This window comes from Moschus berezovskii, chromosome 15 (genome assembly GCF_049115385.1).
Source record: "Moschus berezovskii isolate FMDL1 chromosome 15, NW_MosBer_1.0, whole genome shotgun sequence".
NCBI lineage: Eukaryota > Metazoa > Chordata > Mammalia > Artiodactyla > Moschidae > Moschus > Moschus berezovskii.
Window position 1 is genome coordinate 62,890,043 of NC_142474.1, and position 18,306 is coordinate 62,908,348.

An 18,306-nucleotide genomic window follows, 5' to 3' on the forward strand; every position below is an offset into this window, starting at 1 on the left:
TCAAATATTCTTATAACTTATAATTTATTATGATTATATTAGAATTACAGATTCAAATTTCCTTTTTAGGTACAAGCAACAGCTACTTTTAGCTGAATTTTAAAATTTCACTCAGGAAAGATATCTTAATCTTAGACACATATTTTAGTTTGAAGATAAAAACAGTCATATGAAGTGATTCCCTCTTGGTCATTGATTAATTGCGTTGATAATATATCTAGGGATCACAATAAACTGTGGAACATTCTGAAAGAGATGGGAATACCAGACCACCTGACCTGCCTCTTGAGAAACCTGTGTGCAGGTCAGGAAGCAACAGTTAGAACTGGTCATGGAACAACAGACTGGTTCCAAATAGGAAAAGGAGTCCGTCAAGGTTGTATATTGTCACCCTGCTTATTTAACTTCTATGCAGAGTACATCATGAGGAACGCTGGGCTGGAAGAAGCACAAGCTGGAATAAAGATTGCCAGGAGAAATATGAATAACCTCAGATATGCAGATGACACCACCCTTATGACAGAAAGTGAAGAGGAACTCAAAAGCCTCTTGATGAAAGTGAAAGAGGAGAGTGAAAAAGTTGGCTTGAAGCTCAGCATTCAGAAAACAAAGATCATGGCATCTGGTCCCATCACTTCATGGGAAATAGATGGGGAAACAGTGGAAACAGTGTCAGACCTTATTTTTTTGGGCTCCAAAATCACTGCAGCTGCTGATTGCAGCCAGGAAATTAAAAGACGCTTACTCCTTGGAAGGAAAGTTATCACCGAGCTAGATAGCATATTAAAAAACAGAGACATTACTTTGCCAACCAAGGTCCGTCTAGTCAAGGCTATGGTTTTTCCCGTGGTCAAGTATGGATGTGAGAGTTGGACTGTGAAGGAAGCTGATCGCCGAAGAATCGATGCTTTTGAACTGTGGTGCTGGAGAAGACTCTTGAGAGTCCCTTGGACTGCAGGGAGACCCAACCAGTCCATTCTAGAGATCAATCCTGGGTGTTCATTGGAAGGACTGATGCTAAAGCTGAAACTGCAATACTTTGGCCACCTCATGTGACGAGTTGACTCACTGGAAAAGAGTCTGATGCTAGGAGGGATTGGGGGTGGGAGGAGATGGGAACGACAGAGAATGAGATGGCTGGATGGCATCACCGATTTGATGGACATGAGTTTGAGTGAACTCCGGGAGTTGGTGATGGACAGGGAGGCCTGGCGTGATGTGATTCATGGGGTCGCAAAGAGTCAGACACGACTGAGCGACTGAACTGAACTGAACTGAGCCAGTTCCTAAGGGCTTCCCTGGTGGCTAAGTGGTAAAGAACCAGCCTGCTGATTCAGGAGATGTGAGTTCAATCCATGGGTCAGGAAAATCCCCTCAAGTAGGAAATGTCAGCCCACTCTAGTGTTCTTGCCTAGGAAATCCCATGGACAGAGGAAAGTGGTAGGCTACAGTCTATGGGGTTGCAAAAGAGTTAGAAACCGCTTAGCAGCTAAACAACAACAACAATCAATTCCTAAACTTTCATATTTTTGTTGTGAGAAATAGAAATTTTATCAGCACCATTGATTAAGATAGTGGGCTTATTATAATGGGTATATGAACTTGAATTCTAAAATAAAAATTGATGGTACTGCCAATATTTTAATGTAGAATTAACTTAGTGGTTTAGCAAATGTTATTAAAAATATAAATTCTATTATTTCTGAAAATTTCTGGAATGTTTTCTACTTTCTAATAAATTGGAAATCTCTCAACTCTGCAGGTATGCTGTTCAGGTACCTCTAGGGTCTTCACAGGCAGGCTGTGCTAAGAGATGTAGAAATCTTGGGGGAAGAGAGGATGAGGGAGAAGAATTGTGTGGCCCTTACCACCTGTGATTCTAGATGTCTAGCTTTTGCAGGGGAACATCTCATATGTCCTGCTCTCCTGACCCCCACTGGGACCTGCTGGTTAACAAATATCAGGAGAGTGAACCCAAACTCAGTGCTCTGTGACAGCCTAGATGGATAGTGTAGGGAGGGAAGAAGGAGGGGGTTCAAGAGGGAGAGGTCACATGTATACCTATGGCCAACTCATGTTATTGTGTGGCAGAAACCATCACAGTACTGTAAAGAAAGTGTCCTCCAATTTAAAAATTAATTAATTTAAAAAGAGAGGGAGTAGTTCTGGCCTCGAATGACTTCCTTGTAATTAGTCTGTTTTTCTGTAGGGCACTTCGTCTTTTCTTTCGCTTTGTGGTTGAAAGCTCTAGGTGTCGGTAGGGATGGAGAGACGTGGGAAGGTTTAAGGAATAAGTGGAAGATAAGGAAAACAGGCTGACTTAGTGTTGATGCTGATGGTAAAGCTGATATTTTCTTTGAAGACAAGACTGTCTTTGCTCTCACTTGAAGAAGAGCAGTTGCTTGAAATTTCACGCTGTTTTTGAATTAAATGGTAACTGCTTAGTGAGCTTTTATCATATGTCTTTTAATTTTTCTCAGCTGCCCATGTGACATATATTTGTATTTGAAGGAGAAAACTTATATTCTTAGAGCAAGTAATCTGCAGCCATGTTGGGTACCAGGCATACCCTGGAACAGGTGGTAGAGGTTTACTTGTAAGACTGTGGAATACAAAACCAAAGTTCTGCATTTATTCCCATGATGGATTATTTAATTGATTAATGTAACATTGGTTCTCATAAATAGAAGCTGTATTCACGTTAAAACCTGAGAAATTTTCCTTTACAAGAATCGACTCTAGGACTTGAATTCTAATAAGCTTAGTTATTCTTTTCATTCTTTTATAATAAAGGTATTTTATAAGAAAGAAGTAGGAGCTGGCACAGCAGTAAAAGATACTCCTGAGATTGAACGAGTGAAGAAAAATCAGCAGAACATTAGTTCAGTAAGTTCTCTATGGCATTAATTATCCTTGGCAAAAGCAAACACAAGCTAGATAAATGTTTTTAGTTCTTTACAAAACTAGCTGCCTTTTTCTTTTTTCTTCACTTTGTTGAGACACTGTTTCATCAAATATCAAAGACCTAACTTTCAGAAGGAAACCGTAGCCTTGTTCCCCTTGAACCTAAAGCGATATTTCATCTTGATATATGTATATCATAGTGCATAAAGGATAGATCACTTTAATAGTACAGTAATGAAATCTAGGATTGGTTTTCATCCTTTTGAACAGAATTTTAGCTGTATTTCATTTTTTTAGAGAAAGGATACTTTTCAATACCTCCCCTCAACTTGGAGGAAAGAAATTTTATCCTGATAGAATGATTAAACATTTATCTAGAACATTTATTTGGTGGCTCAAGAGAAGGTTTCAAAGGCCCCATTTACCTTCTATTTCTTTGAGCTTCCAGCAAAGAAAAGCACACACCTTCGTTACAATTTATAAAATAAATTACCCCCCTCCCCAGTGCCCTTTGAACTTGGGGGAAGGGTAGAGGAGGTATTTAATGTTATAGATTTAAAACTTCTTCGCTCAGTGCTTGACATTTAGAATGGATCATTGCTACCCTTACCAATAGGTGTATTTGCTAATAGTTGTTATACAGTCATCCCTCGGTGTCCACAGGGAGTGGTTGCAGGACCCCCTCCCCCCCACACACACGGTCAATCACACATACTCTCACCAACATCTGCAGATGCCCACGTCCCTTACTGCTGGGCCTCCACATCTTAGGTTCCACATCAAGGATGTGAGGAGCTTGCTATGTAGTTTCTTGTTGAGGGTTCTTTCCTTCCCTGACCTTTCTCTTCATCTTCACCCTTGGAGGCAGAGTTTCTTTAAGTCATCCAAGTCAAACTGCCTTGATGAAACGCCTTTGTCAGGAACTCCGATGGTTACCTGGCATCCTAGAGTATGTGTGCACTGGCATTTGTGGAAACAGAGTAGGAAAGTTAAGGTAGTGCTGTAGGAAACAGACTTACAGAAAATGAACTTACAGAAAACCTGCAGAATGCGAGTGCACTAAAAGCCCCGTACAATGAAGGAATCTGATGTCCTGAAGAAAGCATAGGAAGAGGACCTGACGGTGAGGGTGCTGATCCACCGTGGCAGGAGTCTGTGTCAGGCAACACTCGAGTCTGGTGGAGAAATTGGTTCAGCTGAGAAATGTAAAGTGGTTGTTTCCTTCACTTCCAAATGATAACATTTGGAATGTACCCATCAATGTACTGGGGTATAATGTTATAAATGTTCTGTACTGCACAATTCTATTGCCTACAGCGAAATGACTGTGCCATTTTGATTAGTTTGGAGTCGTATGAAAAACAAAAATGTTCATCTTTAATCGTGTTTAGCGTCTCACCCTAGGAAAATCACACAGTCTATCATTTCTCCCGGCATCCCCCTGCCTCTTCTAGCAAACAATAAACGCATAGTTCTGTATCTCTGTGAGCCTGGGCCATAAACTCCTGCTTAGTATTCAAATGGAAAGTTGCCCTTTCAAGATTAGCAAGATCTGTCAAACCAAGATAGGATTCTCTAACATTTAAAGATCTCGACATTTTCCACCTCCAGAGTAGGAGCCTTTTGAGTCTTACTTTTCTCTCTCAAGAACTATTTTGGAATCTTACTCGGAAACAGTCTGGCTCAGTGTACTCTTAATTTAACTGTTTTGGATCTGGCCTAATATCTGGCGGTGTTACTCATATCACATATGAAATGTACAGATGCTAAAACATAGATGATAGCGAAGATATTTAGGTATTGAGGACTTCCCTGGTGTCTCAGATGGGAAAAGCGTCTGCCTACAGTGCGGGAGACCCGGGTTCGATCCCTGAGTCAGGAAGATCCCTTGGAGAAGGAAATGGCAACCCACTCCAGTACTCTTGCTTGGAAAACCCCATGAACGTAGAATCCTGGTGGGCTACACTCCACGGGGTCACAAAGAGTCAGACATGACTGAGCAAATTCACTTTCACTTTCTTCATGACTCTCAGCATGAATTTCAGCCTTAATCATTTTAAACATTACCAAGTGATTTCTGAAACGTATTTTGCATAGATCTACGTCTTTGCTAAATTTCAACATATGGCACTTAAGTCTAGCTGATGTGTCCATATTTATATGTATATATGTGTCCTTTGTCTCAATTCCAATCTTCTGTGCATTTTAGACATATTAAAATACCATGTGATATCATAGCATGACTAATCATTTTATAAGTTCAAAGGGCTTGTCCTGGGCATAGCCGTGTGCTAGCATTATCATTTATCTGGTTGATCTTCCTGTAAGTAGACTTGACTGAGGAGCTTTTGACTGTTGTGAATGTCGGGATGTAGGCGGGCTTTACATAACATGATTGTGCGGTAGAAGACACTTCCTGACTTTCTGCTCCTGGCCCTTCTATAGTGATCAGCACTTAATGGCCTCTGCTTGTAGTATATTTCCTCCCACCTTCCTCTTTCTCTTCTTTTATTTTTTTTTCTTATTCGAGATTATTCATATACTCTCAGTCAGATAATCAGTGTTTCTAAGACTTAGTAGCTAACTCAGTTTGACTCTTGTCTTTAAAGACATGGTGAATACACAAATAATAAATAGAAATTGCTTTTATTATAGAAAAATAATGAATTATTATATTAAGATAATTTCTAAAATTTTTGGTGCATCTGCCTGATGATAAAATTTATTTTTATAAGCAGTTTATGCTTATTTTAGTTAAGAAACCTCTCCAGTGATGGATAGGTGAATAGATATGGGTTTGTTTGTACTTGAAGATAAAAGAATCCTGAAAGCACTAGATGAAATAAAAATGTGTCTTCTCATTGAAAGAAAATTAATATTGGAATTAAAAAATAGGCTATGTAATAGTTAAAAATGGAGAATTCTTAACTATTTTTTAAAACTTATGTTGAATAAGACTTACTTTTTTTTTTTTAATAAATCATGCAGGTAAAATACAAAGAAGAGGTGAAACATGCAACAGCCATTTCAGATCTACCAGAACTCAAGAGAGTTAAAGAAAACCAGAAGAACATCAGCAATGTGTGATCACGTTTCTTTAAGTATTGTTTTCTGTGGGCATGACACTTGCACAGTAGAATGGATTAGAATGAATACCATTGTGGGAAGGCCAGTTCCTGAAAGATGGAGATAAGATTTCACACATCTTTGTGTTGGGCTAGCATTACACCAAGCATGTGCGTTTGCTTATTAAAGAACATGGTGTTGAATGCCTCCTCTGTTCTTGTCCTTGGGGGCATTCAAAGATGAGTGAGATACACCTTAAGATCAGAGGCTGTGTGTATTCTCAAGGTCTCTAGGAGAAACAGTTGTGGGGATAAATAAAGATTGTGCATTAAGTGCTCTAAAATAATTAACATTTGTTGAGTGCTTACTACCTTTTTGGGGTTCTTTACATGCAATATCTCATTTAATGTTAAATAATAACTCTGTTTTCAAAGTGCTGGGGAAATGCAGAGAAGGAAGGCTATGTCAGTGAGAGAGAGGGAAACCTTTGGAAAAAGAGTAGCATTTGAGCTACATCTTAAAGAATTAATAAAAGTTTGGGATGAATTTCATGAGGAAGGGCCCTCCTGGCAGTGCAAATTGAATATGTGTTCATGATCTGAGATCTGTTCAAAGAGGGGAAAGTTTAGTGTGATGAGTCCTTGGGGTGGAAGACGGCAGGAGAGAGATGGTGGAGAGAGAAAGCATAATTCAGGCCACAAGGAGGCTGCCAGCAGTGCCAGTGTCCCTGGTTCAGATGACCTGCCTATGCTCAGGCCTTGACTTATGAGTTAAATTGCTTAAATGTGTTCTTTAAAAAAAAAAATATTAATGTTTATAGGAGTAAAGTTGGTTTACAATGTTGTGTTACTTTCTGCTATACAACAAAGTATATCAGTTATATATCTATCCACTCTTTTTCAGATTCTTTCCCCATATAGGTCCTTACAGAGAATTGAGTAGAGTTCTCTGTGCTGTGCGATAGGTGCTTATTAGTTATCTATTTTATATATAGTAGTATGTTTATGCCACTTGCAATCTCTCATTTTATCCCTTCCCGCACCTTTGGTAACTATGAGTTTGTTTTCTACATCTGTGATTCTATTTCTCTTTTGTAAATAGGTTCATTTGTGCCATTTTTAAGATTCCACTTATAAGTGATATCATTTGATGTTTGTCTTTCTTCAACTTGCTTCACTCAGGGTGACCTGGAGATTGTCATAATATGTCCCTTTTTGTGAAAGAAGAGTTACACAGGAAGCTCACCTCAGGGATGAGCTAGAAATGTGGGATGAGGGTTGGGAGGGAGGCTCCGGAGGGAGGGGCTATTTGTTACATATAGACGATACATATTGTTGCATAGCAGAAACCAATACAACCTGGTAAAGCAATTATCCTCCAAAAATAAAATAAGAGTTTACTAGTTCTCAATTTATCATAGAAGCATAACACTCCCTTAAAATAACTATTTGAAAATAAGGAGTTAATTTAATAAAAAATACTAGAAATCACAGCTCAGGTGATACCTTGCATGGCGTATGGTAAGTGGTGTATACACGACTGAAATTTGAATAACTCTGGAGTATGGAGAACAATGTGGGCACTGGACTGTTGGTTTGATCCTAGCTCCAGACCCTACTTGCTGTATATCCTTCATAAGCCACCAACCTCTGCAAGCCTCATTCTCCTCATCTTTAAAACAGGGACTAGAATATTAAGTGAGATATTGCCTGTAAAGCACTCAGCATGTTTGTGAGTAGATTAATGCAGTACATGAAGCGTCTCCATGTCAAACTTGCATCCCCAAACTTACATCCACTAGAAACTGGCTGCAACAGTTTCTCTACATCAGTGATGCTGTTCAACAAATGTTTCTCCTCTGAACCCTACCCAGAGTCTCATCTTTCTTTGTATCCTGCCATCAACAAAGATTATTTTGGACCTTTCCTCACTTTAGGCGATTATCCGACACAGAATCTGCCTAAACTCTCAAACTGCATACCACGGTACAGAGAAAGAAATCACACTGGCAAGAGCCTGACCCTTTGTCATTTATTTTCCAGGCTTATCAGATATCTGTTCACTTGCACATGCAATGCTGAGGGTGTGCATCTCAAGTCCATTTTATCTGCAGACCTTGTGATGTCTTGCAAAAAAACAAAAAATTCCCTCACACTAAGTTTAAGCTCCAAAAAGTCAATAAGACTGTCCCTGTGGAGTTTTTCATAATGGAATTTTAACCTCTAGTTTTCCTTTTACCTGTCAGAACTTCATTTGGTGGACATGCTTTCTATCTCCCTGTGTTGGATCCTCATTTATTTCCTGGAATGTTGTGTAATTACTGGGAAAGCTGACCACACATGTTGGACTCTGATCCCCTACTCTAGCAGTAGGTCAGAAGTATCTCCATGATGGGACTTCCCTGGTGGTCCAGTGGCTAAGGCTCCACTTTCCCACTGCAAGGGGCCAGGGTTCCATCTTTGGTCAGAAAACTAAACTCATACTTGATGAAACTAAAGATTCCATTTGCAACAACAGCCTCATGCAAAGAGTTGACTCACTGGAAAAGACTCTGATGCTGGGAGGGATTGGGGGCAGGAGGATACAGAGACGACAGAGAATGAGATGGCTGGATGGCATCACCGACTCGATGGACATGAGTTTGAGTGAACTCCGGGAGTTGATGATGGACAGGGAAGCCTGGCATGCTGTGATTCATGGGGTCGCAAAGAGTCAGACACGACTGAGTGACTGAACTGAGCTGAACTGAAGACCTAGTGCAGTCAAATAAATAAATAAATTTTTTTTAAAAAGAAATATCTCCACGATGCTTGTCAGAGCATGGTCTTGCAATGTTGGAACTTGGTGGAGAAGGAGGTTCAGGGTTTGTTTTTATAGTGACAACCGATCACTGAGGTGAAGGCATAGGACTGGCATAACCCTTCTTTATAGTGATGAATCCAGAATTTTTATTTTTAAATGTAAATATAAAATGGTCATTTGGTAATGTCATTTTAGAACTGTGAAGAAATGAGCTCACAGAAGTGGTCGTTTATCATTACTGTTAGGATAAAACTCAGAGAGGCCACCAAGAAATAATACAGTTTGAAGAATAACAACCCCAGGTATAATTCAAAACATTTGGGCAAGGAAAAGCTTAGTTCCAGGAGCACTGTGATGATGACATCTATTAGCAAAGCATCTTTCACTGTAAAATCCTAGCAAAGATGTCAGCTAATGAGCGCTGTGTGACGTTTCTTTTCACCAGTTTCTGTGTGTTAGCTCACTCTTCCTTCCGGTAACTCCACACCATCTTGCGTTTGTCTCCCAGCTCAGGTACAAAGAGCCATGTGACAGAGCAACTCCAGTGAGCATGACGCCCGAGATAGAGAGAGTAAGGAGAAACCAGGAGCAGTTGAGCATGGTAAGTTGTTTCTGTTTTGCTCTTATATTTTACCAAACATTAGCTATTTTTCATCTTTACAATGCTTTCTGAAAAGCATTAGACACGCTACACCTTGGTCACTCCTTTTCTAGTGTCCCATACTGAAGGGTGTGGACTGTGCCACCCTTGTGGGAGTCCAGGAAGTTGGGAACTGCTTTGCTACTATTCGGCCACGCTTATTTATTCAAGAAAGCTTTTTTTTTTTTTTTTATGTGGACCGTTTTTCAAAGTCTTTATTGAATTTGTTACAATATTGCTTCTGTTTTATGTTCTGGTTGCTTGGCTATGAGGCATATGGGATCCTATCTCCCTGACTAGGGATTGAACCTGTACCCCCTGCATTGGAAGGCAGAGTTCCAACCATTCAACCACCAGGGAAGTCCATATTGAAGAACTCTTCATTAAGCAATGTGGCAGGCATTATTCTGGTCACTGGTACACAGAGATAGATAAGACCCCTTCCTATCTTCATGGGCCTCATAGTTTAGATGGTAAATCTCTAAAACTACATCCAAATCTGGAGACCTGGAGAGCAGCATAGTGGGTATGTTGTCAGTCTGAGAAAAGAGAAAGTTGTTTATTGGCGTAAGGCAAAAGAAGACCTGATTTGACTGGGGTTCTGAGATATAATGTCATGGCAGGGAACCTTATAAATAAAACAGAAAACATCAGTCATTCAGTGGTCTGCTGCTAGTAAAGCAAGGGTAGTTAATAATCATGAGGTTCATCTGCTAAATGCGTTATGTGATTCAGTGGGATAGGCATGATTTATTGCTCTGGTTTTTAGGAAACTGAGTCTTGAGAAGTCAGAGGACATGCAAGAACCCATGGTTTGTGATAGAAGGGCTGGGGTTTGAACCCAGGCCTCCCTAAGTTCAGAAATCTCTTTCAAATGTGTCCCCTAATAGTTATTTTTTCCATTTTTTGACCATTTTATGGAATTTTTACCACTGTAAACAGTAACCTTCTTCTTCTGAAACAGATAATTTTGAGACACTTTAAAATTTAAGAGTGACTTCTCCCAGATGGAGGAGAAAGTCGGCTGAATACTGCTTTATCCTCACAGTATCCCTGATAGTGGTATGAGTGAGGGGTCTTCAGCTTCTTCTGAAGGTGGAGGCTCCAGGGTCAGAATAGGAGTAAATGGCCTTCCCAGGCTGCCATGGCTAGTTCACTATAGTTCTCTTTTAATGATTTTTTTTTCCCCTATTTTTTGTCCACACACAGCGTGCAGGATCTTAGTTCCCTGGCCAGGGGTCTAACATGTGGCCACCACTAGTAGAAGTTTAGACACCATGGCGTCTTAACTACTGAACCGGCAAGGAAATCCCTTGTAAGGATTTCGTTACAGTGTCTTCCCCTTGTAATTCTGTTACATTTAGTCATGGTCTTTGCAATTAGGTTTTGTATTGAACACAGAAATATTTATTGAAAATCATTTTTAAGAAGCTCAACCAGCACTTGGTGCTTGCCAAGTCAGAAGAATCAGAAGCCAGATGTAGATTTGAACTGAAAGGCTGATACACATCTACAGTGGGAAAAATGATGTAAAAAATAATTTTGAGGCTTATCCTCTGTTGGTATTTGGTTGGAGACCATTCTGCTATTTATTGAAATTCACATTAATCCTCCACAGGTAAAATACAGAGGAGAGATTAAACAGGCGACTGCAATTTCTGATCCACCGGAGTTGAAGAGAGTGAAGGAAAATCAGAAGAACCTCAGCAATGTGTGACCTCAGTCACTTTTTTCTTATGAAAGCAAGCATATTGTCAACGTGTCAATGAAGGGATTGTGTTGACAAAGTTTTCATGACCTTGAGTTGATTGCCTCTGCTCTCAGTTGACTGTCAATTTATTGGAAAGTTTTCAGGGTGTTAGGTGTTGTGGGTCCAGTCAGGCATGCCCTGCTCAGAGTTCCCAATGACTGCAATGTGATTTTTGTCTGCAGGTTACTGTATATCCCTCTTATCTGCTCTTCGTGCTTGCAGTTTCTATGATTCTCCAAAGGGATACCATGGCAGTTTTTGGCATCTTGGCTCTACAAATAAGCTCTCCCACTCCCTTTCCTCCATAGTAATAAATTAATAAATGTATTCTTGATCTGTAGCCTGTCCAGCCCCATTTCCCTCTCATAGCTATCATCAGTTTATTTTTGGATGATGCTGGGAAAAAATTATGAAGTGTGCCTGGCTGAATAGGTCATATGAAACAGGTCCATTTTCAGGGCACTTGTTCAGGGCTGTCAGGTTTTACTCAGACACCAATTCCTGGCCTGTTCTAACTCCTTTCTGTTATGTAATCCATGGATGCAGTTTGCTGAGAGAGTCCCTTTTTATTTTATTTAAAAAAATTTAAAACAATTTACTTTTATTTTTTGGTTGCATTATGCAGCATGTGGAATCTTAGTTCACCAAACACAGATCAAACCCGTGCCCCCTGCATTGGAAGCATGGAGTCTTAAGCACTGGACCACCAGGGAAGTCCCTGAGAGAATCCTTTTTTCGAAGTCATTAATAATAAATTGTGTTCTTTGGAAGAGGAAATTTGAAAATCTGGTCAGTTCAGTTCAGTTCAGTTGCTCAGTTATGTCCGACTCTTTGCGACCCCATGAATCACAGCACGCCAGGCCTCCCTGTCCATCACCAACTCCCAGAGTTCACTCAAACTCATGTCCATCAAGTCGGTGATGCCATCCAACCATCTCATTCTCTGTCATCCCCTTCTCCTCCTGCCCCCAATCCCTCAGCATCAGAGTCTTTTCCAGTGATGCAAAGAAATCTTTTATTCTTCAAACCTTTAAAGTCCTTTGGCCAGATTATAAAGGAAAGGCAGTTTATTGTTAGGCATTGTCCCTGACAACTGTATTTTGGAGAAGTAGATACTCACCTTCTCCTGATGTATTCAGAGTCACAGTTGATGTAACTCCATTACTCTCTAAAGGGAACATGGTTCTGGAGAAGGAGGGATGGAGCATTGGGGAGAGTGCTGGCCTTATGGATCACCATGGTTACCACTTAGGCATCATGGCCAAAGTTCTGCCACAGTTAATTACTAAGAAACCATAATGGTCCAATAGCCTTCTATATGGGTAAGAGTACCTTAAAGTAACATCCGTGAAGATATTTTTTACCTTACTCCTTTGTGATGAAATGCTTATTACAGCTTTACTGATGGTATACCCATATAATGAGTACATTCACAGTGATTCTCTGCCATAGGATGAATTAAAATAGAATGATTTAAGATGCAAACATTTTAAAAATGACTAGACTCTGATCGGAGAAGACAATGGCAAGCCACTCCAGTACTCTTGCCTAGAAAATCCCATGGATGGAGGAGCCTGGTGGGCTGCAGTCCGCGGGGTCGCTAAGGGTCGGACACGACTGAGCGACTTCACGTTCACTTTTCACTTTCACACATTGGAGAAGGAAATGGCAACCCACTCCAGTGTTCTTGCCTGGAGAATCCCAGGGATGGGGGAGCCTGGTGGGCTTCCGTCTATGGGGTCATACAGAGTCGGACACGACTGAATTGACTTAGCAGCAGCAGCAGCAGCAGCAGACTCTGATGGGTCAGTGGTAAAGAATCTGCCTCCCAGTGCAAGAAACACCGTTTCAATCAGTGGTCTGGGAAGGTCCCCTGGAGAAGGAAATGGCATCTCAGTCCAGTATTCTTGCCTGGAAAAAAACCCCATGGACAGAGAAGCGTGGCAGGCTACAGTCGATGGGGTCGCAAAATGTTGGTCATGACTTAGTGACTAAACAACAACGAAGACCTCTGCTAGCCTCTTTTTTTTTTTTTTTTAACCCCCCTGCAGCTTCCTATCCTTGCTCAGTTCTTTAAAATAAGTACTGTGAGACTCTTGTTTAGTTAAATTGATTCACAGTACTCTGTTTTTTGTTTTCCAAAATGACAGGTTTATTATAAATCTCGGATGGAAAGAGCTACAGCTTTAAGTGTAACTCCTGAAATGGAAAGAGTGAAGAAGAATCAAGAAAATATTAGTTCGGCAAGTTGTTTTATTCACTTGGGGCTATCATGAAGGACATGTCCTTTATTATATATTTGCAGACCAAGAAGCTTTTGTAAGATATGCAGAAAGTACATGTGTTATTTCAGATGACATCTGAAAGCCGCCACTGTCTAACTTTACATTGTCCTGAACCCTACTGATGTTTCCAGATGTGACCAACACTTATATTTAAAGTTTCATTTTAAACTGAATTATGTTTATTTAAACAATGAATCATGTTATTTTAGCCAGTGTCTTTGAAAGTGGTAGTCTTTGATGTATAAGTTAAACAATTATCATTTTACAGATGTATTCCATTGAATGTTGATTGTTAAGTCCTCTCTGCAAAACAAAATAAGAAATGAATCATTACTCCAAAGTAAGGACTTAGAGGAAAAAACAATCTTTAAATATATTTAACACAGAAATCGGTTACTCATTGAAGTTCCGTGTTGCATGTCAGTGTCTTATTTGGGGAGTGTGCCTTCTCTCAGGAAATACCAGGGCTTCCGTTCTGAGTGCACGTATGCCCTCATGTCTGCAATAATCTGTGTCCTGATCTTATACAGAATCAGCTTCACAAAAAGCAGTGTTCTGATAGACAGATGTCAGAAAGAGCTTTATGCCTGGGAATCAGCATTTAGATTTTAAACTGTGCAGCTCTCTAGTGGCATTTCTGCCCAGAGATGCTGACTGTATTCAACATAAATTACCTTTAAGCTGTGGCTGTTTAGAGGGAACCTAAGATGGATACTTAATGATTCTTACCATCTGATCTGGTCAAATAAAAGGAAATATTGATAGAGGTATGCTTGTTATGCATACTTTCACAGTGTTATGGCAGAAAATGGGGAAATAGAGAAACAGAAAAAGAAATTTAGGTTCCATTTAGTTTTGGATTTTCCCTATTGATAAAGTATTTCCCACTTTTACAGACTCATGGTTAGTGGATGTTGGTCACTTACACATTTGTATTCAGTTGGTAGAGAGATTTAGGTCATCTTTGCTGTAGCCTTTAAAGGAGACCATCAAGAGTAAAATTTCAGCTCATTATTCTAGAAGGAAATGTAATTCACTAAATAAGTTACCTGGGAAGTAATTCAGAATATGTTGTATATGCCTCACTCATTTGGAAAGCTTGAAAAACTTATGTAATTTTTAAATTATAGTTGTCTTTTTGTTAAGTATGTTCTATTATTATTTACTTTGCAGATAAAATATACCCAGGACCAGAAACAGATGAAAGGTAGACCAAGTCTGATTTTAGATACACCTGGTCTCAGACATGTCAAAGAAGCTCAAAATCATATTTCAATGGTAGGGTCCACCAGGTCCTCCATCCGTGACTAAAATGTACTAAGGAGTGGCACCACCCAGTGCGCTGATGGCATTGTTCACCATTAATCTGGATAACTAACAAAGCATGGAAAGGCCCACGGGCCCATCCTTTGGGGGGAACTTTCTAATCTTACTGAAATGTATGGGAAATATTTAGTCTAATAAAATAATTTTTCTCAGTGATTTTTTTGGGCTGTGTTTTTATTTCTGACGTGACTACTGCTATAAATGCTTTTTATGGAAGATACTTGCTTGGACTTTTTTTCAATTAAGATGGAGTTTGGCGTGTTTACATGTTTAAAGAATATAAAATATGTATTTTTTAAAAAACAGTCTTATGAGATATATTTTATATACCATAAAGCTCACCCATTTAAAGTATACAAAGTGGTTTCTAGTATAATTTACAGAGTTAAACAACCATCACCTAACCTAATTTCAGAATGCAAAAAAACACGTGTGTTGAAGTATATGTTTTTGTCACTATATACAAAGATTATATATATAGTTATTTGTAACTTGCTTTCTTAATCTAATTTTAAATAATACTGCTTTCTTAAATAATTGTATAGAAATAGCTTATTTTATTGCATACTAAAGTTTAAGAGATAGGAAATTAATTTATACCTGAGTACATTTTAGAAAGTAACTAGGATTTGAAAAATAAATCTTTCAACACTTCTTACTTATATACAAACTTATATATTAAAAGAGCTGCTAACTGTAATGATGAAAAGCATTGTGAAAATGTCAGTACTTGATTTCTGACGCTAGGAAACTGAAATTTCATAGATTATTTTTGGAATAATTGGAAAAAATACATTTATGTAGAAAATAATCTAGATGCAGCTGGAAACTGTCTTTATATTCAAGTGTTGTGAGCTGTGTAGCATTCAGGAAACTTCAGTTTGAGTTACTATGGTTTTTCCCTCTTTCAGGTGAAATATCATGAAGATTTTGAAAAGACAAAGGGAAGGGGCTTCACTCCTGTTGTGGATGACCCTGTGACAGAGCGAGTGAGAAGGAACACCCAGGTCGTCAGCGATGCTGCCTATAAAGGTGTCCATCCTCACATCGTGGAGATGGATAGGAGGCCTGGAATCATTGTTGGTGAGCTGACTGGCCTGCTTGGCAGGTCTGCACAGTCAAAAAGATCGTGCTTTCCCTGTTTTTGTTAATAGAATTTGCTTCCTTATTCATTGGACCCCTCCTCAAATGCCTGACATGGTTCCCAGGTGAAAGTGGACCAAAGCCAAAGTGTTGTTGTTTGCACCATGTTGGAGGGAATTGATGGCCTTTGCCAGGTGTTGTTGCAAATTCATTCTGTAGTTGGACATTCTCTGTCTTTAATAACCTTCTGGTCTCGATGTTCCTACTTGCTATGCAAAGAAGCAGCCCGAATATCAGACGTAGGTGATAATAAAGATTAAGCAATTATTTTGTTTCCCTTTAGCTTATGTGGGCTTCCCTGGTAGCTCAGATGATAAAGAATCTGCCTGCAATGCAGGATACCTGAGTTCGATGCCTGGGTTGTGAAGATCCCCTGGAGAAGGGAACAGTTACCCATTCCAGTATTCTTGCTTGAAGAAGTCCACGGACAGACCATGGGGTCGCAAAGAGTCGGACACAACTGAGCATCTTTCACTTTCACTTTTAGCTTATTTTCTGATCAGTAATTGTACTGTAGACATTGTCTGCATGGGTAACAGAACAGAAGTAACCCCATATAGGTCCTTTGACATCAAATAGACATGCCTGAGAGATTCTGATGGTTTCCACAATGTGAGTAGCTTATATTTTTTGAATATTATTTCCGAACTGGGAGAATAGAGCTGTCTGAAAGTCTCACAAATCAGAGAGAAAGGAGCCTCAACCTGCTGTTCTTTCTTGTCATCCAGGGAAAATCTTAGGAATATAGTGTTGAGTGGTGACAGAGTGAGCAAGATTTGTACTAAAAGCTAAAAAAGGAAAGGATTCAGTTTGTTCAACATTTGTTTCTGTTGTTGGAAGAGAAGTTTTTTTTTATTTTTGTTTTGTTTTCTTAGACAAAAACCTTTAGGTTACCTCTTACAAATTACTCGCATGCCCTTGATCAGGAGTTTTAACCCAACATTTTCCCTGTTTCAGTGTGTGGAAAGCATGAATGATGAGGGTTTGGGGATGTGGGGAGTGGTGTGGTGTGCATGTATGATAAGTCACAGGCTCCCTGTGGAAGGTCAACAAAGAATAAACCAGGCAACTTATATTTGATCGCAAGGTTTTTTTTAGCAAATCCTGTGAGTGTGAATCACACTGTGAGTGTGAGTATCCCTCCGTTCTCTGAAGTCTGCTGCACAGTGGGTTTGCCTATATTACATGCTTGCTTTTTGCATATGCCCCTTTTCAGACTTTTGTTTGACTCTCTTGGGTGCTGATTTTTTTTTTTTTAATTCATTCTTGATTTGTTGATTTCTTCTTTTGGTAAAAGACCTCAAAGTTTGGCGCACAGATCCTGGCTCCATCTTCGACATTGATCCCCTGGAAGACAATATTCAGTCTAGAAGTCTACATATGCTTTCTGGTACTGCTTACATTTTGAGTTCCTCCCCATTTACATGGTTTTTGTCCTCAAAGTGAAGCTGCTGTGAGCTCTGCAGGTTCATTGTGCCTTCTGTGTAATGTAAACTAAGAGAGTTGCTGTGCTATTTAATATGCCACTAATCATTTATGAAAACAAAACTTATGAAAGAGCTTTTTAATATATCCTAGTTCTAGATTTATTTTAAAGGTGTCTAGAGCGACTTCACTTTCCCTTTTCACTTTCACACATTGGAGAAGGAAATGGCAACCCACTCCAGTGTTCTTGCCTGGAGAGTCCCAGGGATGGCGGAGTCTGGTGGGCTGCCGTCTATGGGGTCGCACAGAGTCGGACACGACTGAAGCGACTTAGCAGCAGCAGCAGCAGCAGAGCTTGCTTACACTTCTTTTTTATTAGTGAATATGATTTTAGAAGTTCTCTGGGCTTTGAAATGCAGCTATTTGGACTCCACCTAACTGCTAACTTAAAGATTTGTTTTATGAAAAGCACAACATTTTAAAGATATAGTTCTTTAATTTAAGGAATTCTTTGAAGACTTTTATATAAAACAGAGGAGAGATTTTCTACATAGCATCGTGAATGTCTTAAAATAGGTTTTCAAGTATCTTTAAAATTTATCTCTGAATTTTTATAAAATGCAAAATTTGTAGTTTACAGAGGAAGTTTATTTGACTTTTAACTTCAACTGTATGTTTATAATTAAAAGTAAAACCCAGATGGTTTGGATATTTGGGTATAGCAATAGCAAGGGTTGATCTTTGAAGGCTTTCAGACCGCACTTAGCAAATGGAAGATTTGACAGTTATGCGACTATTTTAAATATGTAAATAGATCTATCATTCAGGTCCTTCTCTGCCCCCGATTATGACTCTAAGTTTAGTTGTTAACATTAACAAAATTGAAAGCCCAAGGCAAAGTAGAAATTCTAATATTTTATAGTAATTTGATCCACATAATCAGCCAAATTGTCATCCAAATTTTC

The 18,306-nt window shown here is 39.3% G+C and overlaps 1 protein-coding gene across 1 annotated transcript in view; it reads left to right on the forward strand.

The window, feature by feature from the left end:
* Positions 1-18,306, forward strand: part of NEBL (nebulette) — a 130,443-nt gene that overhangs the window by 73,581 nt on the left and 38,556 nt on the right. Inside the window, exons 18-25 of the mRNA XM_055428212.2 lie at positions 2,794-2,886; positions 5,893-5,985; positions 9,281-9,373; positions 11,031-11,123; positions 13,313-13,405; positions 14,621-14,725; positions 15,685-15,856; positions 17,214-17,306. Coding sequence (XP_055284187.2) covers positions 2,794-2,886; positions 5,893-5,985; positions 9,281-9,373; positions 11,031-11,123; positions 13,313-13,405; positions 14,621-14,725; positions 15,685-15,856; positions 17,214-17,306 — 835 coding nt within the window. The remainder of the gene's footprint in view (positions 1-2,793; positions 2,887-5,892; positions 5,986-9,280; positions 9,374-11,030; positions 11,124-13,312; positions 13,406-14,620; positions 14,726-15,684; positions 15,857-17,213; positions 17,307-18,306) is intronic.